This window comes from Trichomycterus rosablanca, chromosome 13 (assembly GCF_030014385.1).
Source record: "Trichomycterus rosablanca isolate fTriRos1 chromosome 13, fTriRos1.hap1, whole genome shotgun sequence".
In the NCBI taxonomy this organism is placed as follows: domain Eukaryota; kingdom Metazoa; phylum Chordata; class Actinopteri; order Siluriformes; family Trichomycteridae; genus Trichomycterus; species Trichomycterus rosablanca.
This window is the reverse complement of record NC_086000.1, coordinates 37,653,192-37,676,366: the sequence shown is the minus strand read 5'-3', so window position 1 is coordinate 37,676,366 and position 23,175 is coordinate 37,653,192. Positions and strand designations below refer to the sequence as shown.

The following is a 23,175-nucleotide window of genomic DNA, read 5'->3' as shown; positions in this document are numbered from 1 at the left end:
TGGACACTGTGTGCTCCTGACCAAAGACGAAAAGGATCCAGACTATTATCAGGAACAAGTCCAAAAGCCAGAGTCTGTCATGGTATGGGGGCGTGTCAGTGCCAGGGTGTATCATGGTATGGGGGTGTGTCAGTACCAGGGTCTGTCATGGTATGGGGCGTGTCAGTGCCAGGGTGTATCATGGTATGGGGGTGTGTCAGTACCAGGGTCTGTCATGGTATGGGGGCGTGTCAGTGCCAGGGTGTATCATGGTATGGGGGTGTGTCAGTACCAGGGTCTGTCATGGTATGGGGGCGTGTCAGTGCCAGGGTGTATCATGGTATGGGGGTGTGTCAGTACCAGGGTCTGTCATGGTATGGGGGCGTGTCAGTACCAGGGTCTGTCATGGTATGGGGGCGTGTCAGTACCAGGGTCTGTCATGGTATGGGGGCGTGTCAGTACCAGGGTCTGTCATGGTATGGGGGCGTGTCAGTACCAGGGTCTGTCATGGTATGGGGGCGTGTCAGTGCCAGGGTGTATCATGGTATGGGGGTGTGTCAGTACCAGGGTCTGTCATGGTATGGGGGCGTGTCAGTACCAGGGTCTGTCATGGTATGGGGGCGTGTCAGTACCAGGGTGTATCATGGTATGGGGGTGTGTCAGTGCCAGGGTGTATCATGGTATGGGGGTGTGTCAGTGCCAGGGTGTATCATGGTATGGGGGTGTGTCAGTACCAGGGTGTATCATGGTATGGGGGCGTGTCAGTACCAGGGTCTGTCATGGTATGGGGGTGTGTCAGTACCAGGGTGTATCATGGTATGGGGGTGTGTCAGTACCAGGGTCTGTCATGGTATGGGGGTGTGTCAGTACCAGGGTGTATCATGGTATGGGGGCGTGTCAGTACCAGGGTCTGTCATGGTATGGGGGCGTGTCAGTACCAGGGTGTATCATGGTATGGGGGTGTGTCAGTACCAGGGTGTATCATGGTATGGGGGTGTGTCAGTACCAGGGTCTGTCATGGTATGGGGGTGTGTCAGTACCAGGGTGTATCATGGTATGGGGGTGTGTCAGTACCAGGGTGTATCATGGTATGGGGGTGTGTCAGTACCAGGGTGTATCATGGTATGGGGGCGTGTCAGTACCAGGGTCTGTCATGGTATGGGGGTGTGTCAGTACCAGGGTATATCATGGTATGGGGGTGTGTCAGTACCAGGGTCTGTCATGGTATGGGGGTGTGTCAGTACCAGGGTGTATCATGGTATGGGGGTGTGTCAGTACCAGGGTGTATCATGGTATGGGGGTGTGTCAGTACCAGGGTGTATCATGGTATGGGGGTGTGTCAGTACCAGGGTCTGTCATGGTATGGGGGTGTGTCAGTACCAGGGTGTATCATGGTATGGGGGTGTGTCAGTACCAGGGTCTGTCATGGTATGGGGGTGTGTCAGTACCAGGGTGTATCATGGTATGGGGGTGTGTCAGTACCAGGGTGTATCATGGTATGGGGGTGTGTCAGTACCAGGGTGTATCATGGTATGGGGGTGTGTCAGTACCAGGGTGTATCATGGTATGGGGGTGTGTCAGTACCAGGGTGTATCATGGTATGGGGGTGTGTCAGTACCAGGGTCTGTCATGGTATGGGGGTGTGTCAGTACCAGGGTGTATCATGGTATGGGGGTGTGTCAGTACCAGGGTCTGTCATGGTATGGGGGTGTGTCAGTACCAGGGTGTATCATGGTATGGGGGTGTGTCAGTACCAGGGTGTATCATGGTATGGGGGTGTGTCAGTACCAGGGTGTATCATGGTATGGGGGCGTGTCAGTACCAGGGTCTGTCATGGCAGATTTCAACTTTGTTTTGTTTGTTTGGTTGGTTTTTTGTTGTAATCATTCAGTCACAGATAAAACAGTTACAGAAATGACATAAATCATTCCTATAAATGTGTGAAACCCCGGTGACTCCCACTGTGAGCTGATTCTGAAGAAAACTGCTGATTCGGTGTCAGTCAAAGTCCGCCGTGTGTGATATTTAAAACCGGCACATGTTAAACGAACCGGAATACCGACAGTGTGTGTCACTCATGACGTGAAAGTTTAGCGAGAGAGAGGCGACAAGGATATAAAATAATACAAAAAACCCTTAAAACTAAAAGGATTTCAGACGAGTTAAGACCTGTATCAGCGTTCCAGCAGGTCAAAGTGCCAAAGCAAAGCACAGCAGATAAAAAACGCTGTTCCAGGGGTCCAAAAGTATGTGGACACCTGATGATGAGCTTGTCGAGTGACCTCTAAGTGATCTTTCCAGCTACAACAGCCGCTCTTCTGAGAAGCTTCTCATTTTGAACAAGTGTCTGTGTGTGGGAATTTGTGCCAGCATTTGTACGGCTGGGCGCTGATTAATCAGTCGATGTTCCGGTTCAACCCAGAGCTGTTGAGTCAGGGATCTTCAAGTCTTTATAGAGCTCGCTCATGCTGAAATGGGAAAGGTCCTTCCCTAAACTGTTGCTGCAAAGTCGTAAGCATATCCGACAAATATCATTGATTTATTACACCAGTTTGCAACTGTTGTGTCTGTAACACATGAATGAGAGCAGTGGTAGTCTAGTGCTTAAGGTACTGGACTAGTAATCAAAAGGTTTAAGCCCCACCACTGCTTGGTTGCGCTGTTGGGCCCCTGAGCAAGGCCCTTAACTCTTCACAGCTTAGACAGTACACTGTCACAGTACTGTAAAGTCACTTTGGATAAATGAAGAAAAGGTCGATTCAAAAATGTGAACATGGGACACTGGTAGCTCAGTCATTGAAGTACTGGTCCAGTAATCAGAGGGTTGCTGGTTTAAGCCCCACTACTGCTCGGTTGTGCTGTTAGGCCCCTGAGCAAGGCCCTTAACCCTTCACAGCTTAGACAGTACACTGTCACAGTACTTTAAGTCGCTCTGAATAAAAAGCGTCTGCTAAATGCTGAAAATGTAAAATGTAATGAAACACACAAGTTATTAATTAAAAGGGCGTCTCAATACTTTTGTCCCTATAGAGAGAGGACAGAAAGGTCCAGCAGTGCAGGAGACGTGTTTACTGCCATCAGTCAGTCGTCGGCGCATATTTACGCTTGTTTAGCGGATCAGACCACATGTGATAGCTGAAGCGCTCGCGTGTTCGACTGAGTCACATGAATTTAATTCCACGATTCATTTATTAGATTTAATTTCAGCTGCTTGAAAATATGATGACCTTTGAGTCAAAAATAGCCCCGGCCAGGTGCAGTAAACAATCCTGACCGGTCAGAACTAGAACTAGATTTCTAGATGTTTTAGTGCAGGGGCTAAAGGTCGGATGGTTGGTAGGTGTTTTTGCAGCTGTGCTCAGCGCCGATCCGAACCTCCTGCAGAACCAAAACCCTCAGATATTCAAAAACATCACGCCGAATGACCAAATGTACCCGGACCGATGTTATAAATCGAGCTCTATAAAGATGTGAAGAAAAGCTCCAGTGTCCTGCACAGAGCCCTGACCTCAGCCCCACTCAACAGCTCTGGCATGAACCGGAACACCGACTGATCAATCAGTTCCTAGCCGTACTGACTGAACAGGCACAAATTCCCACAGTCTTGTGAGAAGCCTTCTTGGAAGAGTGGCTGTTGTTCTACATCACACAGAAATGTGAAAGAGATCAAACAAGCTCACAGTCGGGCGTCCAAATACTTTTGGCCATACAGTGTATCAGAACTTAATGTTTTTATTTATGTATAAATCAGGCTGATTCTCAATTTTTTGTCATTCATTTTGCATTTATAAAATGATTTGGATGAAACAAAAACGATCCTAGGCTCGAACCTTGTGGGACACCACGTGGCACCAAACGGACGCTTTTGATCCCTCAGGTCAGGATGAAGTTCGAGAGCATCCTGGCCGAGACGGACGGATTCGGGCGCTACCAGATCGTGCTGTTCATGCTGCTGGTGGTCCCGCGCCTCATCCTGCCGTGTCACTTCATGCTGAACAACTTCATCGCCGCCGCCCCGCCCCATCGCTGCGACGTCAGCTCTCTGGACCCTCAGGGTGCTTTCGGGACTCTGACTCCGGACCAAAGACTGACCGTTAGCATTCCGAAACAGCACGATGGCAGCTTCCTGTCCTGTCAGATGTTCCCAGAAGCTCAGTTCCAGCTCCTGACCAACTCGTCCAACGCCACGGAGCTCCCGGCGGTCCGGTGCCAGAACGGATGGGTGTACGACAACAGCACCTTCAAATCCACGCTGGCCACCCAGGTAGCTCTGTGTTTTTTATTTAAAGGAGCGTCTGTGTTGGGGAGGAACGTCCCTCTCACGTCTCACCTGGTTCTTCTCCCCAGTTTGATCTAGTTTGTCACAGGAAGGGACTCACCAAGGCTGCTGCCACCATCTTCTTCATCGGCGTCATGTTCGGGGCGGTGTTCTTCGGCATCCTTTGTGACAAGTAAGTAGATTTTAACATCCTTACCTGGTGACCAGTTTAGGGTGGATGGATTAGCTGGAATGCTACTCGAACAAATGATATCACAAGTGAAAACATCCAAAGAAGGGACGCTTGCTGCCCAGACAGACACCCCCACTGTCAGGTTGAGGCTTTGGTCGACTCTTTCTACTGAGACACTGGTCAGTGGGTGTCAGCTTGTGTTCCTTATCAGACAATAAGGGCACAAAGAGAGGAAAAGTCCCCAAAAAATTTATATAAATTAGCAGTACTTTAGCTTACATAGACGGAATAAAAAATTTTTTTAATTTTATTATTTTTTAAATATATTTTCTCCCTTTTTCTCCATTTTAGTACGTCCAATTGCCCGATTTTACCGCTGTGCCACGTGAGCGGCGACAGAATAAACATTTTAGTGTACTAACTTAATGAAGGGGTGCTGAGATTTGGGGATCCAGGGTTCGAAGTGGTGTTATTGGCCGTTCGACCATCTGCCAGGACATGTTTGGCTAATGTCCATCCTCACAGCATAGCTTTACTGCTTCCCCATGGAATACGTTATGCATTATGTTTATAATTTAGGTCAACTATAATTGTATGTCATTTTTAGAACACCATCGTTGCTCAGATTTTTAGAGGGTAGAAATTTGGTCTATCAATCAGAAGATTGTGGGCCATGCAGCCACTGCTGGACCCTTGAGCAAGACCTTTAACCCTGTCTGCTCCAAGTGCGCTATACAATGGCTGACCCCGGCATTCAAACCAACTGGGATATGCAGAAAAGGAATTTCATTGTACTGTACACGTGTAGATGTATTTATGACAAATTAAGTCATTCTATGAGCAGGTGTAGCCACTTGGTTAAGGTACTGGACTAGTAATCAAAAGGTCACTGGTTCAAGCCCCACCACTGCCAGGATGCCACTGTTGGGCTCTTGAGCAAGACCCTTAAATCTCAATTGTTTAGACAATATACTGTCAATGTACTGTAAGTCGCTTTGGATAAAAGCATCTGCTAAATGCTGAAAATTTAAATGTCATGGGGGTAGGTGGCTTAAACAGCCTAGCCATTGGGAGGCACACTTGTCGGAACTTGCCCCAGTCATGGTGGTTGTGGACCTCGTGAGATGCCTGTCCTGGTAGAGCGGGGTGCCCCAGTAGCGCCACGACGTCCCACTTTTCCTGAGGTCAGACACGAGGGAAGCATAAGCAGTAGAGGGCTCACCCAATCAGGGCCGGACCAGGAGGTACAGAAAGTTTCCTGCTCGCCGTAGTGGGTTCTGGACCTCTGGACGGTCGGCTGGGCGGCCCTTAGAGGGCACAATTGGCAGCGCCTGAAGCAGACAAAATCGGCCTCTAGTCTGCTGGGTGGGAAAAGACTGGACTAAAAAGTGTGCGGGGTCTTCGACGCAGTGTAAGGACCCTGGTTAGTAGCTCGAGACGTCTGTACAGAGGTGGAGGGACGTATAGATCAGCGCGTGACTCTACAGGTGCGAGACCGACCTCACGCGCCAATCCACCGAAGTACAGGCGAATAAGAAGGAGTTGCGTCGGAGGGAGGGCGTGTCAGGAGAATATACCCTCCTCGTACACCATCGGGGTCTCCGGCAGAGGAAGAGTAACTGGCTACGACTAAATTTGGAAGAAAATGCAGAAGTAAGTTTGGTCGTGTTGTGTCCAGGTACGGGCGTAAGGCCATGCTCCTCGTCTCCTACCTCTCGGTCATCGTCTTCAGCATCGCCAGCGCCGCCTCCAGGAGTTTCATCATGTTCGCGGCGTTCCGGTTCCTCACCGGTTTCAGCCTGTCTGGGATCAGCATCATCACCATCGTTCTCAGTGAGTCTGAATTTTACTCGCTCTCTTTTCTAGCCGGCGCTCCAGAACCTCTCGTGAAGCTTCAGAACGTTTACGTCTGGTGACAACCTGGTTTATGAGGAAGCTCAGTAGGGAAGAAAGTCTGCACCATAGGGTGCACCTAAAAAACTGATGATGATGATGATGCTGGCACCATTATGGACCCCTCACTGTACTTGAATCCATCCAGGTTTGGAGGATTGGGTGAAAGGGTGACAGACCTTGTTTTTAATAGCTCAGCTTTGATGCTCCTTACACCACAGTATTCAGGATTTAACCAGTGTTGTGAAGCTCTTGGTGTCCAGTTTTTGTTAATGACACACTTTTTGGACAGTGTTACTCACACACTCACACACTCTCTCACTCACACACTCACTCACACACTCACTTACCCACTTACACACTCACTTACACACTCACTCACTCACTTACCCACTTACACACTCACTTACTCACTCACCCACTCACACACTCACTCACACACTCACTTACCCACTTACACACCCACTTACTCACTCACCCACTTACACACTCACTCACACTCACTTACCCACTTACACACCCACTTACTCACTCACCCACTTACACACCCACTTACACACTCACTTACCCACTTACACACTCACTTACACACTCACTCACTCACTTACCCACTTACACACTCACTTACTCACTCACCCACTTACACACTCACTCACACACTCACTTACCCACTTACACACTCACTTACTCACCCACTTACACACTCGCTCACTTACACACTCACTTACTCACTCACTCACTTACACACTCACTTACTCACTCACCCACGTACACACTCACTTACTCACTCACACACTCAAACTCAAACTCAAACTCAAAAGAAGCTTTATTGGCATGACAAATAAGGACATTCGTATTGCCAAAGCAAGTTACAGGGAAATATAAACAATAAAAATAAGAAAAAACTAAAATATACAGAACAGTTACATGTGCAAAAAATATTATAAAATAGAATAAAATATTAATAAAAACAGTGCAAAAATAATAACAATAAAAATTATAATATTTACATTAATGAGGTAGAAAAACGATCAGTTTGTGTGTGTGTGCGTGTATGTGTGTGTGTGTGTGTATGTGTGTATGAGACATGGTCACCCACTGTCCCTCACCTGGTGGCAGGTGTAAGTATAGAGTGCTGCTAGTGTGCAGCTCTCTCTGTGCTCCCCCAGTAGGTGGGGCAGTTTGTCGGGGTCTGGGAGGGAGGTAAAGTTGGGGATGATGTTATTAAATTTAGGGAAGAATTGGGAGCGGACGTGGTGGTACTTGGTACACCGGGTGAGGAAGTGCAGCTCCGTCTCTACTGTACTGAGAGTGCAGTGCTGACACGACCTCTCCTCCCGGGGCAGCCAGGACCGGGTGTGTCGCCCCGTCTCCACGGCCAGGTCGTGTGCGCTCAGTCTGTACCTCGTCAGGGTGTTTCTTAATTTAGGGTCGGATACTGTGCTCAGATAATCTGCTGCACTGTAGTGTCTGTTTAGGGCCAAATAACAAATAACAACAAATAATAAATAATAACAAATAATAAATAACTGCATTTTACTTTGAGTTTTAGTTTCAGTTTCCCAATAATTCAGATATTTAGTTCTGAGTTTTTGTGTGATTTGGTTTATTCTAATTGGGTTTACAGATTTCTCCTGTTCCTGAGTCTTTATTGTGTTAGTGTGTGTTAGTGGTGTGGCGGCGTGTGTTAGTGGTGTATCTGTGTGTGTTAGTGGTGTATCTGTGTGTGTTAGTGGTGTATCTGTGTGTGTTAGAGTGTCTGTGTGTGTTATTAGTGTGTCGGTGTGTGTTAGTGGTGTATCTGTGTGTGTTAGTGGTGTATCTGTGTGTGTTAGAGTGTCTGTGTGTGTTATTAGTGTGTCGGTGTGTGTTAGTGGTGTATCTGTGTGTGTTAGTGGTGTGTGGGTGCAGTGACTCAGGACCAGTTGGATGAGGGGACTGGTATGTTTGCTCAGCTCTTGGTGTTTCAGGGCTTTATAATGATAAGTTTGGGGGTCGCTCTCATTTAGATGGTTCCAGAAGTTGATGCTCTTCTCTGTATGTTTATAATTAGAGGAAATCGGCCTAATTCTGCCCTGCACGCATTGTTCGTGGTGTGTTGGTGTGTGTTCGTGGTGTGTTGGTGTGTGTTCGTGGTGTGTCTGTGCACCTTTAGGATGCTTTTACAGAACTCTGTGTGCAGGGTCTCTAATGGATGTTTATCCCAATTATGGAATTGATGGTGTGTAAGCAAACCCCAAACTTCACTGCCATATAGAGCAATCGGTTCAATTATTGATTCAAAAATTTTAGGCCAAATTCTAATCGGAATTTCTACGAATGTTTGACGTTTTATGGCGTTGACGCCCTGCGAGCTTTTTCTCTCAGTTCATTTACTGCCGGGTTAAAGTTTCCTGTGGAACTGATGTTCAGTCCGAGGTAAGTATAATCTTTAGTGTGCTCAATTTCATGATGTCCTAATTTATATGTGTGTTTGGTTCCCTGAGATCTGGCTCTTTTCTGGAAGGTCATAATTTTGGTCTTTTTGAGGTTGACGGTCAGGGCCCAGGTCTGACAGTACTGCTGCAGCAGGTCCAGTTTGTGCTGGAGACCCTGAGCGCTGGGGGACAGCAGGACCAGATCATCTGCATACAGCAGGAGTTTAATCTCGGAGTCGTGTAGAGTGAGACCGGGCGTGGCTGAGTGCTCTAACTCACTCACTTACTCACTTACACACTCACTTACACACTCACTTACTCACTTACACACTCACTTACTCACTTACTCACTTACACACTCACTTACACACTCACTTACTCACTTACACACTCACTTACACACTCACTTACTCACTTACACACTCACTTACTCACTCAACTCAAACTCAAACTCAAACGAAGCTTTATTGGCATGACAAATAATGACATTCGTATTGCCAAAGCAAGTTACAGAGAAATATAACAATAAAAATAAGAAAGAACAAAAATATACAGAACAGTTACATGTGCAAAAAATATAGAATAGAATAAAATATTAATAAAAACAGTGCAAAATAATAACGATAAAAAGTATAATATTTACAATAATGAGGTAGTAAAACAATCAGTTTGTGCGTGTGTGTGTGTGTGTGTGTGTATGAGACATGGTCACCCACTGTCCCTCACCTGGTGGCAGGTGTGTGTATAGAGTGCTGCTAGTGTGCAGCTCTCTCTGTGCTCCCCCAGTAGGTGGGGCAGTTTGTCGGGGTCTGGGAGGGAGGTGAAGTTGGGGATGATGTTGTTAAATTTAGGGAAGAATTGGGAGCGGACGTGGTGGTACTTGGTACACCGGGTGAGGAAGTGCAGCTCCGTCTCTACTGTACTGAGAGTGCAGTGCTGGCACAACCTCTCCTCCCGGGGCAGCCAGGACCGGGTGTGTCGCCCCGTCTCCACGGCCAGGTTGTGTGCGCTCAGTCTGTACCTCGTCAGGGTGTTTCTTAATTTAGGGTCGGATACTGCGCTCAGATAATCTGCTGCACTGTAGTGTCTGTTTAGGGCCAAATAGCACTGCATTTTACTTTGAGTTTTAGTTTCAGTTTCCCAATAATTCAGATATTTAGTTCTGAGTTTTTGTGTAATTTGGTTTATTCTAATTGGGTTTACAGATTTCTCTTGTTCCTGAGTCTTTATTGTGTTAGTGTGTGTTAGTGGTGTGGCAGCGTGTGTTAGTAATGTGTTTGTGTGTGTTATTAGTGTATCGGTGTGTGTTAGTGGTGTATCTGTGTGTGTTATTAGAGTGTCTGTGTGTGTTAGTGGTGTATGGGTGTAGTGACTCAGGACCAGTTGGATGAGGGGACTGGTATGTTTGCTCAGCTCTTGGTGTTTCAGGGCTTTATAATGATAAGTTTGGGGGTCGCTCTCATTTAGATGTTTCCAGAAGTTGATTGCTCTTCTCTGTATGTTTATAATTAGTGGAAATCGGCCTAATTCTGCCCTGCACGCATTGTTCGTTGTGTGTCTGTGCACCTTTAGGATGCTTTTACAGAACTCTGTGTGCAGGGTCTCTAATGGATGTTTGTCCCAATTATGGAATTGATGGTGTGTAAGCGAACCCCAAATTTCACTGCCATATAGAGCAATCGGTTCAATTATTGATTCAAAAATTTTAAGCCAGATTCGAACTGGAATTTCCACGAATGTTTGACGTTTTATGGTGTAGAAGGCCCTGCGAGCTTTTTCTCTCAGTTCATTTACTGCCGGATTAAAGTTTCCTGTGAAACTGATGTTCAGTCCGAGGTAAGTATAATCTTTAGTGTGCTCAATTTCATGGTGTCCTAATTTATATGTGTGTTTGGTTCCCTGAGATCTGGCTCTTTTCTGGAAGGTCATAATTTTGGTCTTTTTGAGGTTGACGGTCAGGGCCCAGGTCTGACAGTATTGCTGCAGCAGGTCCAGTTTGTGCTGGAGACCCTGAGCGCTGGGGGACAGCAGGACCAGATCATCTGCATACAGCAGGAGTTTAATCTCGGAGTCGTGTAGAGTGAGACCGGGCGTGGCTGAGTGCTCTAACATGGAGGCCAATTCATTAATATAGATGTTAAATAGAGTTGGACTTAAACAGCAGCCCTGTCTCACTCCACGCTCCTGAGAGATGAGATGTGTTCTCTTACTGCCGATTCTTATTCCACACTGGTTTTCTGTGTACATGGATTTAATAAGATCGTATGTTTTACCCCCTACACCACTCTCTAACATTTTATAGAATAATCCTTCATGCCAAATGGAATCAAAAGCTTTTTTAAAATCAATAAAACATGCAAATATTTTAGAGTTATTTTGAACTACATATTTTTGGATCAGGGTGTGTAGGGTGTAAATATGATCGGTAGTGCGGTAATTTGGTAGAAAACCAATCTGACTTTTACTCAGTACGTTGTGTTCGGTAAGGAAGTGTAATAATCGTGAGTTAATGATACTACAGAATAACTTCCCCAGGTTACTGCTCACACAGATGCCCCGGTAATTATTAGGGTCGAATTTATCTCCACTTTTGTAAATGGGTGTTATGAGACCTTGATTCCAGATTTCAGGGAAGGAACCGACACTCAGAATCAGGTTAAAGACTTTTAACATCGCCAGGTGAAATTTGGAGCTGTTGTGTTTGATCATTTCATTCAGGATCCCGTCAGGTCCTGATGATTTCTTTGTTTTTAGTTTTTTAATGTTGTCTTTAAGTTCCTGCTCAGTAATGAGAGAGTCTAGAGGATTCTGGTGGTTTTTAACAGCCCGTTCCAGTTCCTCTAACTTACTAATAATTTGATTTTGTTCAGGATTTGAATCTAATTCTACATTTTTAAAGAGTGATTGGAAATGGGTTGTCCAGATATCCCCATCCTGAATGGCCAATTCTTCCTGTTCTCTATGTTTTAATTTGTTCCAATTGTCCCAGAATTGATGTGTGTTGATCGATTGTTCAATAATTGTTAGTTGTTTTTGGGTGTACTGAGCTTTTTTGGTTCTGAGTGTACGTTTATATTGTTTGAGGGTTTCACAGTAAAGAAGTCGTGTGTTACTGTTGTTTGGGTCTCTGTGTTTTTGGTTTGATATTTTACGGAGTTCTGTTCTTAACATTTGACAGTCTTTGTCGAACCAGCTGTCATCTTTTGTAGATTTAGGTTTTGATTTAGATTTAATTTTTAATTGAGCTTTATTTGCTGTATTTTTAAAGATGTGATTAATATTTTTAACTGCCTGATTTACTCCTTCTTTACTGTGAATGTACGCAGTGTCCAGAAAGTTATCTAAGCTAGTTTGGATTTCTGTGCTGCTAATTGCTTTCTGGAACTCCTCTGCGCTGTTCTCAGCCCATCTGTAGGATCTGGGGATGTTGTACAGCTTACTGGGCCATGTGTGTGTGGTGGGGTTAGTTTCTGTCTTTTTGATGAACACAGTAATTTGGCTGTGATCAGACAGAGGGGTTAGAGGTTTAACAGTAAATGCACTGAGAGAGAAAGGGTCTAAATCTGTTATTGCATAATCTACTGTACTATTACCAAGAGGTGAGCAGAACGTGAACCTTCCTAATGAGTCCCCTCGAGTTCTACCGTTGACGATGTACAGACCTAAACTTCGACAGAGCTGCAGGAGGTCTTTACCATTTTTGTTAGTAACATGATCATAATTGTTTCTGTGGTTTAGGGTGGAATTGGTATTAAGAATTTGGTTGTTATTGATGAATCTGTTTCCCTGTTCATTTATAATATCAGGTTGGGTTCCTGTTCTGGCGTTCAGGTCTCCACAGACGAGCACGTTTCCCTGGGTTTGGAAATGGCAGGTCTCTCTCTCCAGCTCTGAGAACATGTCTTCAGAGTAGTATGGAGACTCTGACGGAGGGATATAAATGGCACAGAGAAACAGATCCTTCTGTGATGATAGTATAGTTTTGTTTATTTTTAGCCAAATGTGGAATTTTCCAATTTTCATAATGTTTATTAGCGTGTGTAGGTGGGATTTGTACCAGATTATCAGACCTCCTGAATCTCTGCCTTGGCGCACTGTGCTAAGTTTTTGGGAGGGTAGTATAATTTCTCTGTAGTCACGGGGACAGTGAGTGACCATGTCGGCCTTGCACCATGTTTCCTGTAGGATGATGATGTCAAGGTTTTTAATGTGTGTGTGGAAGTCAGTGTGTACGCTTTTTAATCCGAAGGCTGAGGAGCTCAGGCCTTGGATGTTCCAATTACTAACAGTAAGTGACATTGTGCAGATTACAGTGTATAGTGTTTAAAATGAGATAAACTTTGTAAGATTTTTTTTTGTTTTTTTTTTTGTTTTTGTTTATACATATGTATATACTTATGTTTATCTTTAAATATAGATATTTATATAACTGTATATATGTGCATATACATTTTGTTACATTTTTTCAAATTGGTTATTATTCTGTCCAGTGTTTTATTTTAGTTAAGTCTATTACAGATGTACTGTAATAATTGTCTGATCTCACCCATGTCGTTGTGTTGCGCTGGTCCTCTGAGAGCCTCAGCGTAGCTGCGCTGCGTTTCTGAGGTGTGGGTGAGGCGTTGCAGGGTTGCTGCTGGGGTTCTCTGTGGTCGGTGGTTTGTTGGTATTGGCGGAACTGAAGGGCATCTAGGTGCTGATCTGGTTGGTTCTGGTCTGGTTGGGTGGTTCGGAGGGGTTGGCGGAACTGGGGGGCATCTAGGTGCTGATCTGGTTGGTCTTTGTCTAGTTGGGTGGTTCGGTGGGGTTGGAAGGATTGGAGGGCGTCGAGGTGTTGATCTGGAGTGCTGTGCAGGTCCAGTTGAAAACGGGTGTGTCGGTGGTCTCCTGATGGGTGTGCTGTGGCTCTGATGTGGTCGCTGTCCTGGTGTGTGTGTGGCTCCGTTTATTCCCTGTGCTGCAGTTTTCAGAGTTCTTGCGAATTCACTGATGCTGTGTTTATTCAGGTGCACGTGGTCGTACAGGTGATGGAGCGAGATGTTGGTGTGGTAGGCGATGTGAATGTTAGAGATGTGTGCACATCCTTTGGTGATGTCCGTGTTTATTCTTTGTATGGTGTCTGGGTGAAAGTCTCGTCGTGGTAGGAGAGTAGATATTATAATTTTAGTATTTGGGAAAGTCTCAGCAGTCCTCTTTGCAGCTCTGCACACCATCGCTCCGACTCTCTCTTGTTCCTCCCTCAAGTCGTTCCTCACTCACCCACTCACACACACTTACTCAACTCAAAACTCAAACTCGAAAGAAGCTTTATTGGCGTGACAAATAAGGACATTCGTATTGCCAAAGCAAGTTACAGAGAAATAATAAAAATAACAATAAGAACAAAAATATACAAAATACACTCACTCACACACACACTCACCCCCACACACACCCACTCACTCACCCCCTCACACACACTCACTCACTCACCCACACATGCAGGGCTTTCAATACAGGCTCATGTGAAAGTTTACACACCCCAGGTTAAATGAAACGTTTTGTTGGTTTTTAAACACACTGTCCAGGTAACAAACGTAAACGCGTTCTTTACTAATCTGAGGGAACATTTTTATCTGTTTGCAGGATTTAACACGTTACGTTTTATTTGTTAAATTGAGGATTTAGACACTTTTTCCACTTGATATTTGACCAGGAGAGTAAACGAGGTTTGTTAGTTTGACATTACGGGTGAATGGTAACGCTCAGTTCCGTCATTTGCTAAAATATTAAACCAGCTGGTTAACAAGTGAAATATGAAAGAGGGAACTGCTGGACTGCTGGACCGCTGACCCTATACTGACCCTCACCGTGAATCTTGCTGTGTCACCTTTACACAATAATCAGACACTTTAACTTTGTCTGAAGTCCAAGTTCAGCCTTAATCAGAGATCAGTGACCTGCAAAAATAATTCAACCGTTCATTCATTCATTAAAGGAGACACAGAGGTGCATGTTGGGATTTTAGAGACACGTGCTGCCATCAGGATGGCGTCTTTTCCTGGGAAGTGATTTTTTCAGCCACGCCTCATCCTGCTACAACAGAGTACGTGTGCTCGACTGGCCTGCCTGCAGTCCAAATCTGTTTCCTCATTCACTCACTCACTCACTCACTCATTCACTTACACACTAACTCACTCACTCACTCACTCATTCACTTACACACTAACTCACACACACTCACTCATTCACTTACACACTAACTCACACACACTCACTCATTCACTTACACACTAACTCCCACACACTCACTCATTCACTTACACACTAACTCACTCACTCATTCACTTACACACTAACTCACACACACTCACTCATTCACTTACACACTAACTCACACACTCACTCATTCACTTACACACTAACTCACACACACTCACTCATTCACTTACACACTAACTCACACACACTCACTCATTCACTTACACACTAACACACACACTCACTCATTCACTTACACACTAACTCACACACACTCACTCATTCACTTACACACTAACTCACAAACACTCACTCATTCATACACACTCACTCACACACACTCACTCATTCACTTACACACTAACTCACTCACTCACTCATTCATTCACTTACACACTAACTCACACACACTCACTCATTCACTTACACACTAACTCATCCACTCACTCATTCATTCACTTACACACTAACTCACACACACTCACTCATTCACTTACACACTAACTCACACACACTCACTCATTCACTTACACACTAACTCACTCACTCACTCATTCATTCACTTACACACTAACTCACACACACTCACTCATTCACTTACACACTAACACACACACTCACTCATTCACTTACACACTAACTCACTCACTCACTCATTCATTCACTTACACACTAACTCATCCACTCACTCATTCATTCACTTACACACTAACTCACACACACTCACTCATTCACTTACACACTAACTCACACACACTCACTCATTCACTTACACACTAACTCACTCACTCACTCATTCATTCACTTACACACTAACTCATCCACTCACTCATTCATTCACTTACACACTAACTCACACACACTCACTCATTCACTTACACACTAACTCACACACACTCACTCATTCACTTACACACTAACTCACTCACTCACTCATTCATTCACTTACACACTAACTCACACACACTCACTCATTCACTTACACACTAACTCACACACACTCACTCATTCACTTACACACTAACTCACTCACTCACTCATTCATTCACTTACACACTAACTCACACACACTCACTCATTCACTTACACACTAACTCACTCACTCACTCATTCATTCACTTACACACTAACTCACACACACTCACTCATTCACTTACACACTAACTCACACACACTCACTCATTCACTTACACACTAACTCACTCACTCATTCATTCACTTACACACTAACTCACACACACTCACTCATTCACTTACACACTAACTCACACACACTCACTCATTCACTTACACAGTAACTCACACACACTCACTCATTCACTTACACACTAACTCACTCACTCACTCATTCATTCACTTACACACTAACTCACACACACTCACTCATTCACTTACACACTAACTCACACACACTCACTCATTCACTTACACACTAACTCACACACACTCACTCATTCATTCACTTACACACTAACTCCCACACACTCACTCATTCACTTACACACTAACTCACTCACACACACTCACTCATTCACTTACACACTAACTCACACACACTCACTCATTCACTTACACACTAACTCACTCACTCATTCATTCACTTACACACTAACTCACACAAACTCACTCATTCACTTACACACTAACTCACACACACTCACTCATTCACTTACACACTAACTCACTCACACACACTCACTCATTCACTTACACACTAACTCACACACACTCACTCATTCACTTACACACTAACTCACTCACTCATTCATTCACTTACACACTAACTCACACACACTCACTCATTCACTTACACACTAACTCACACACACTCACTCATTCACTTACACACTAACTCCCACACACTCACTCATTCACTTACACACTAACTCACTCACTCATTCACTTACACACTAACTCACACACACTCACTCATTCACTTACACACTAACTCACACACTCACTCATTCACTTACACACTAACTCACACACACTCACTCATTCACTTACACACTAACTCACACACACTCACTCATTCACTTACACACTAACACACACACTCACTCATTCACTTACACACTAACTCACACACACTCACTCATTCACTTACACACTAACTCACAAACACTCACTCATTCATACACACTCACTCACACACACTCACTCATTCACTTACACACTAACTCACACACACTCACTCATTCACTTACACACTAACTCACTCACTCACTCATTCATTCACTTACACACTAACTCACACACACTCACTCATTCACTTACACACTAACTCATCCACTCACTCATTCATTCACTTACACACTAACTCACACACACTCACTCATTCACTTACACACTAACTCACACACACTCACTCATTCACTTACACACTAACTCACTCACTCACTCATTCATTCACTTACACACTAACTCACACACACTCACTCATTCACTTACACACTAACACACACACTCACTCATTCACTTACACACTAACTCACTCACTCACTCATTCATTCACTTACACACTAACTCATCCACTCACTCATTCATTCACTTACACACTAACTCACACACACTCACTCATTCACTTACACACTAACTCACACACACTCACTCATTCACTTACACACTAACTCACTCACTCATTCATTCACTTACACACTAACTCATCCACTCACTCATTCATTCACTTACACACTAACTCACACACACTCACTCATTCACTTACACACTAACTCACACACACTCACTCATTCACTTACACACTAACTCACTCACTCACTCATTCATTCACTTACACACTAACTCACACACACTCACTCATTCACTTACACACTAACTCACACACACTCACTCATTCACTTACACACTAACTCACTCACTCACTCATTCATTCACTTACACACTAACTCACACACACTCACTCATTCACTTACACACTAACTCACTCACTCACTCATTCATTCACTTACACACTAACTCACACACACTCACTCATTCACTTACACACTAACTCACACACACTCACTCATTCACTTACACACTAACTCACTCACTCATTCATTCACTTACACACTAACTCACACACACTCACTCATTCACTTACACACTAACTCACACACACTCACTCATTCACTTACACAGTAACTCACACACACTCACTCATTCACTTACACACTAACTCACTCACTCACTCATTCATTCACTTACACACTAACTCACACACACTCACTCATTCACTTACACACTAACTCACACACACTCACTCATTCACTTACACACTAACTCACACACACTCACTCATTCATTCACTTACACACTAACTCCCACACACTCACTCATTCACTTACACACTAACTCACTCACACACACTCACTCATTCACTTACACACTAACTCACACACACTCACTCATTCACTTACACACTAACTCACTCACTCATTCATTCACTTACACACTAACTCACACACACTCACTCATTCACTTACACACTAACTCACACACACTCACTCATTCACTTACACAGTAACTCACACACACTCACTCATTCACTTACACACTAACTCACACACACTCACTCATTCACTTACACACTAACTCACACACACTCACTCATTCACTTACACACTAACTCACACACACTCACTCATTCATACACACACTCACTCACACACACTCTCATTCACTTACACACTAACTCACACACACTCACTCATTCATACACACACTCACTCACACACACTCTCATTCACTTACACACTAACTCACACACACTCACTCATTCATACACACACTCACTCACACACACTCTCATTCACTTACACACTCACACACACACACTCACTCATTCATACACACACTCACTCACACACACTCACTCATTCACTTACACACTAACTCACACACACTCACTCATTCATACACACACTCACTCACACACACTCTCATTCACTTACACAGTAACTCACACACACTCACTCATTCATACACACACTCACTCACACACACTCACTCATTCACTTACACACTAACTCACACACACTCACTCATTCATACACACACTCACTCACACACTCACTCATTCACTTACACACTAACTCACACACACTCACTCATTCATACACACACTCACTCACACACACTCACTCATTCACTTACACACTAACTCACACACACTCACTCATTCATACACACACTCACTCACACACACTCTCATTCACTTACACACTAACTCACACACACTCACTCATTCATACACACACTCACTCACACACACTCTCATTCACTTACACACTAACTCACACACACTCACTCATTCATACACACTCACTCACACACACTCACTCATTCACTTACACACTAACTCACACACACTTACTCATTCATACACACTCACTCACACACACTCACTCATTCACTTACACACTAACTCACACACACTCACTCATTCACTTACACACTAACTCACACACACTCACTCATTCACTTACACACTAACTCACTCACTCACTCATTCATTCACTTACACACTAACTCACACACACTCACTCATTCACTTACACACTAACTCACACACACTCACTCATTCACTTACACAGTAACTCACACACACTCACTCATTCACTTACACACTAACTCACACACACTCACTCATTCACTTACACACTAACTCACACACACTCACTCATTCACTTACACACTAATTCACACACACTCACTCATTCACTTACACACTAACTCACACACACTCACTCATTCACTTACACACTAACTCACTCACTCACTCATTCATTCACTTACACACTAACTCACACACACTCATTCACTTACACACTAACTCACACACACTCACTCATTCACTTACACACTAACTCACACACACTCACTCATTCATACACACTCACTCACACACACTCACTCATTCACTTACACACTAACTCACACACACTCACTCATTCACTTACACACTAACTCACACACACTCACTCATTCACTTACACACTAACTCACACACACTCACTCATTCATACACACACTCACTCACACACACTCTCATTCACTTACACACTAACTCACACACACTCACTCATTCACTTACACACTAACTCACACACACTCACTCACTCATTCACTTACACACTAACTCACACACACTCACTCATTCACTTACACACTAACTCACACACACTCACTCATTCACTTACACACTAACTCACACACACTCACTCATTCACTTACACACTAACTCCCACACACTCACTCATTCACTTACACACTAACTCACACACACTCACTCATTCACTTACACACTAACTCACACACACTCACTCATTCATACACACACTCACTCACACACACACACTCTCATTCACTTACACACTAACTCACACACACTCACTCATTCATACACACACTCACTCACACACACTCTCATTCACTTACACACTCACACACACACACTCACTCATTCATACACACACTCACTCACACACACTCACTCATTCACTTACACACTAACTCACACACACTCACTCATTCATACACACACTCACTCACACACACTCTCATTCACTTACACAGTAACTCACACACACTCACTCATTCATACACACACTCACTCACACACACTCTCATTCACTTACACAGTAACTCACACACACTCACTCATTCATACACACACTCACTCACACACACTCACTCATTCACTTACACACTAACTCACACACACTCACTCATTCATACACACACTCACTCACACACTCACTCATTCACTTACACACTAACTCACACACACTCACTCATTCATACACACACTCACTCACACACACTCACTCATTCACTTACACACTAACTCACACACACTCACTCATTCATACACACACTCACTCACACACACTCTCATTCACTTACACACTAACTCACACACACTCACTCATTCATACACACTCACTCACACACACTCACTCATTCACTTACACACTAACTCACACACACTCACTCATTCATACACACACTCACTCACACACACTCACTCATTCATACTCAAACTCAAACTCAAAAGAAGCTTTATTGGCATGACAAATAAGGACATTCGTATTGCCAAAGCAAGTTACAGGGAAAAATAAAAATAACAATAAGGAAAAACAAAAATATACAGAACAGTTACATGTGCAAAAAATATTATAAAATAGAATAAAATATTAATAAAAACAGTGCAAAAATAATAACAAAAAAAATTATAATATTTACATTAATGAGGTAGTAAAACAATCAGTTTGTGCGTGTGTGTGCGTGTGTGTGTGCGTGTGTGTGTGTGTGTATGTATGAGACATGGTCACCCACTGTCCCTCACCTGGTGACAGGTGTGAGTATAGAGTGCTGCTAGTGTGCAGCTCTCTCTGTGCTCCCCCAGTAGGTGGGGCAGTTTGTCGGGGTCTGGGAGGGAGGTAAAGTTGGGGATGATGTTATTAAATTTAGGGAAGAATTGGGAGCGGACGTGGTGGTACTTGGTACACCGGGTGAGGAAGTGCAGCTCCGTCTCTACTGTACTGAGAGTGCAGTGCTGACACAACCTCTCCTCCCGGGGCAGCCAGGACCGGGTGTGTCGCCCCGTCTCCACGGCCAGGTCGTGTGCGCTCAGTCTGTACCTCGTCAGGGTGTTTCTTAATTTAGGGTCGGATACTGTGCTCAGATAATCTGCTGCACTGTAGTGTCTGTTTAGGGCCAAATAGCAAATAACATCAAATAATAAATAATAACAAATAATAAATAACTGCATTTTACTTTGAGTTTTAGTTTCAGTTTCCCAATAATTCAGATATTTAGTTCTGAGTTTTTGTGTAATTTGGTTTATTCTAATTGGGTTTACAGATTTCTCTTGTTCCTGAGTCTTTATTGTGTTAGTGTGTGTTAGTGGTGTGTCGGCGTGTGTTACTTGTGTATCTGTGTGTGTTACTTGTGTATCTGTGTGTGTTACTTGTGTATCTGTGTGTGTTACTTGTGTATCTGTGTGTGTTAGTGGTGTATCTGTGTGTGTTAGTGGTGTATCGGTGTGTGTTACTGGTGTATCGGTGTGTGTTACTGGTGTATCTGTGTGTGTTACTGGTGTATGGGTGTGTGTTAGTGGTGTATCGGTGTGTGTTAGTGGTGTATCTGTGTGTGTTACTGGTGTATCTGTGTGTGTTAGTGGTGTATCTGTGTGTGTTAGTGGTGTATCTGTGTGTGTTAGTGGTGTATCGGTGTGTGTTAGTGGTGTATCTGTGTGTGTTACTGGTGTATCTGTGTGTGTTAGTGGTGTATCGGTGTGTGTTAGTGGTGTATCTGTGTGTGTTACTGGTGTATCTGTGTGTGTTAGTGGTGTATCTGTGTGTGTTAGTGGTGTATCTGTGTGTGTTATTAGTGTATCGGTGTGTGTTAGTGGTGTATTTGTGTGTGTTAGTGGTGTATCTGTGTGTGTTACTGGTGTATCTGTGTGTGTTAGTGGTGTATCTGTGTGTGTTAGTGGTGTATCTGTGTGTGTTATTAGTGTATCGGTGTGTGTTAGTGGTGTATCTGTGTGTGTTACTGGTGTATCTGTGTGTGTTAGTGGTGTATCTGTGTGTGTTAGTGGTGTATCTGTGTGTGTTAGTGGTGTATCGGTGTGTGTTAGTGGTGTATCTGTGTGTGTTACTGGTGTATCTGTGTGTGTTACTGGTGTATCGGTGTGTGTTAGTGGTGTATCTGTGTGTGTTACTGGTGTATCGGTGTGTGTTAGTGGTGTATCTGTGTGTGTTATTAGTGTATCGGTGTGTGTTAGTGGTGTATCTGTGTGTGTTACTGGTGTATCTGTGTGTGTTAGTGGTGTATCTGTGTGTGTTAGTGGTGTATCTGTGTGTGTTAGTGGTGTATCGGTGTGTGTTAGTGGTGTATCGGTGTGTGTTAGTGGTGTATCTGTGTGTGTTACTGGTGTATCTGTGTGTGTTACTGGTGTATCGGTGTGTGTTAGTGGTGTATCTGTGTGTGTTACTGGTGTATCGGTGTGTGTTAGTGGTGTATCTGTGTGTGTTAGTGGTGTATCTGTGTGTGTTACTGGTGTATCTGTGTGTGTTAGTGGTGTATCTGTGTGTGTTAGTGGTGTATCTGTGTGTGTTATTAGTGTATCGGTGTGTGTTAGTGGTGTATCTGTGTGTGTTAGTGGTGTATCGGTGTGTGTTAGTGGT

At 44.0% G+C, this 23,175-nt stretch overlaps 1 protein-coding gene across 3 annotated transcripts in view; it reads left to right on the top strand.

Moving 5' to 3' along the window:
* The first annotated feature begins 3,862 nt into the window (after positions 1–3,862).
* The window catches only part of slc22a7b.1 (solute carrier family 22 member 7b, tandem duplicate 1), a 28,783-nt gene continuing 9,470 nt past the window's right edge, over positions 3,863–23,175 (top strand). For all 3 annotated transcript variants that reach the window (XM_063007244.1, XM_063007245.1, XM_063007246.1), the window contains exons 1-3: positions 3,863–4,243; positions 4,327–4,430; positions 6,109–6,263. In XM_063007244.1, the coding sequence (XP_062863314.1) occupies positions 3,863–4,243; positions 4,327–4,430; positions 6,109–6,263 (640 nt within the window). The remainder of the gene's footprint in view (positions 4,244–4,326; positions 4,431–6,108; positions 6,264–23,175) is intronic.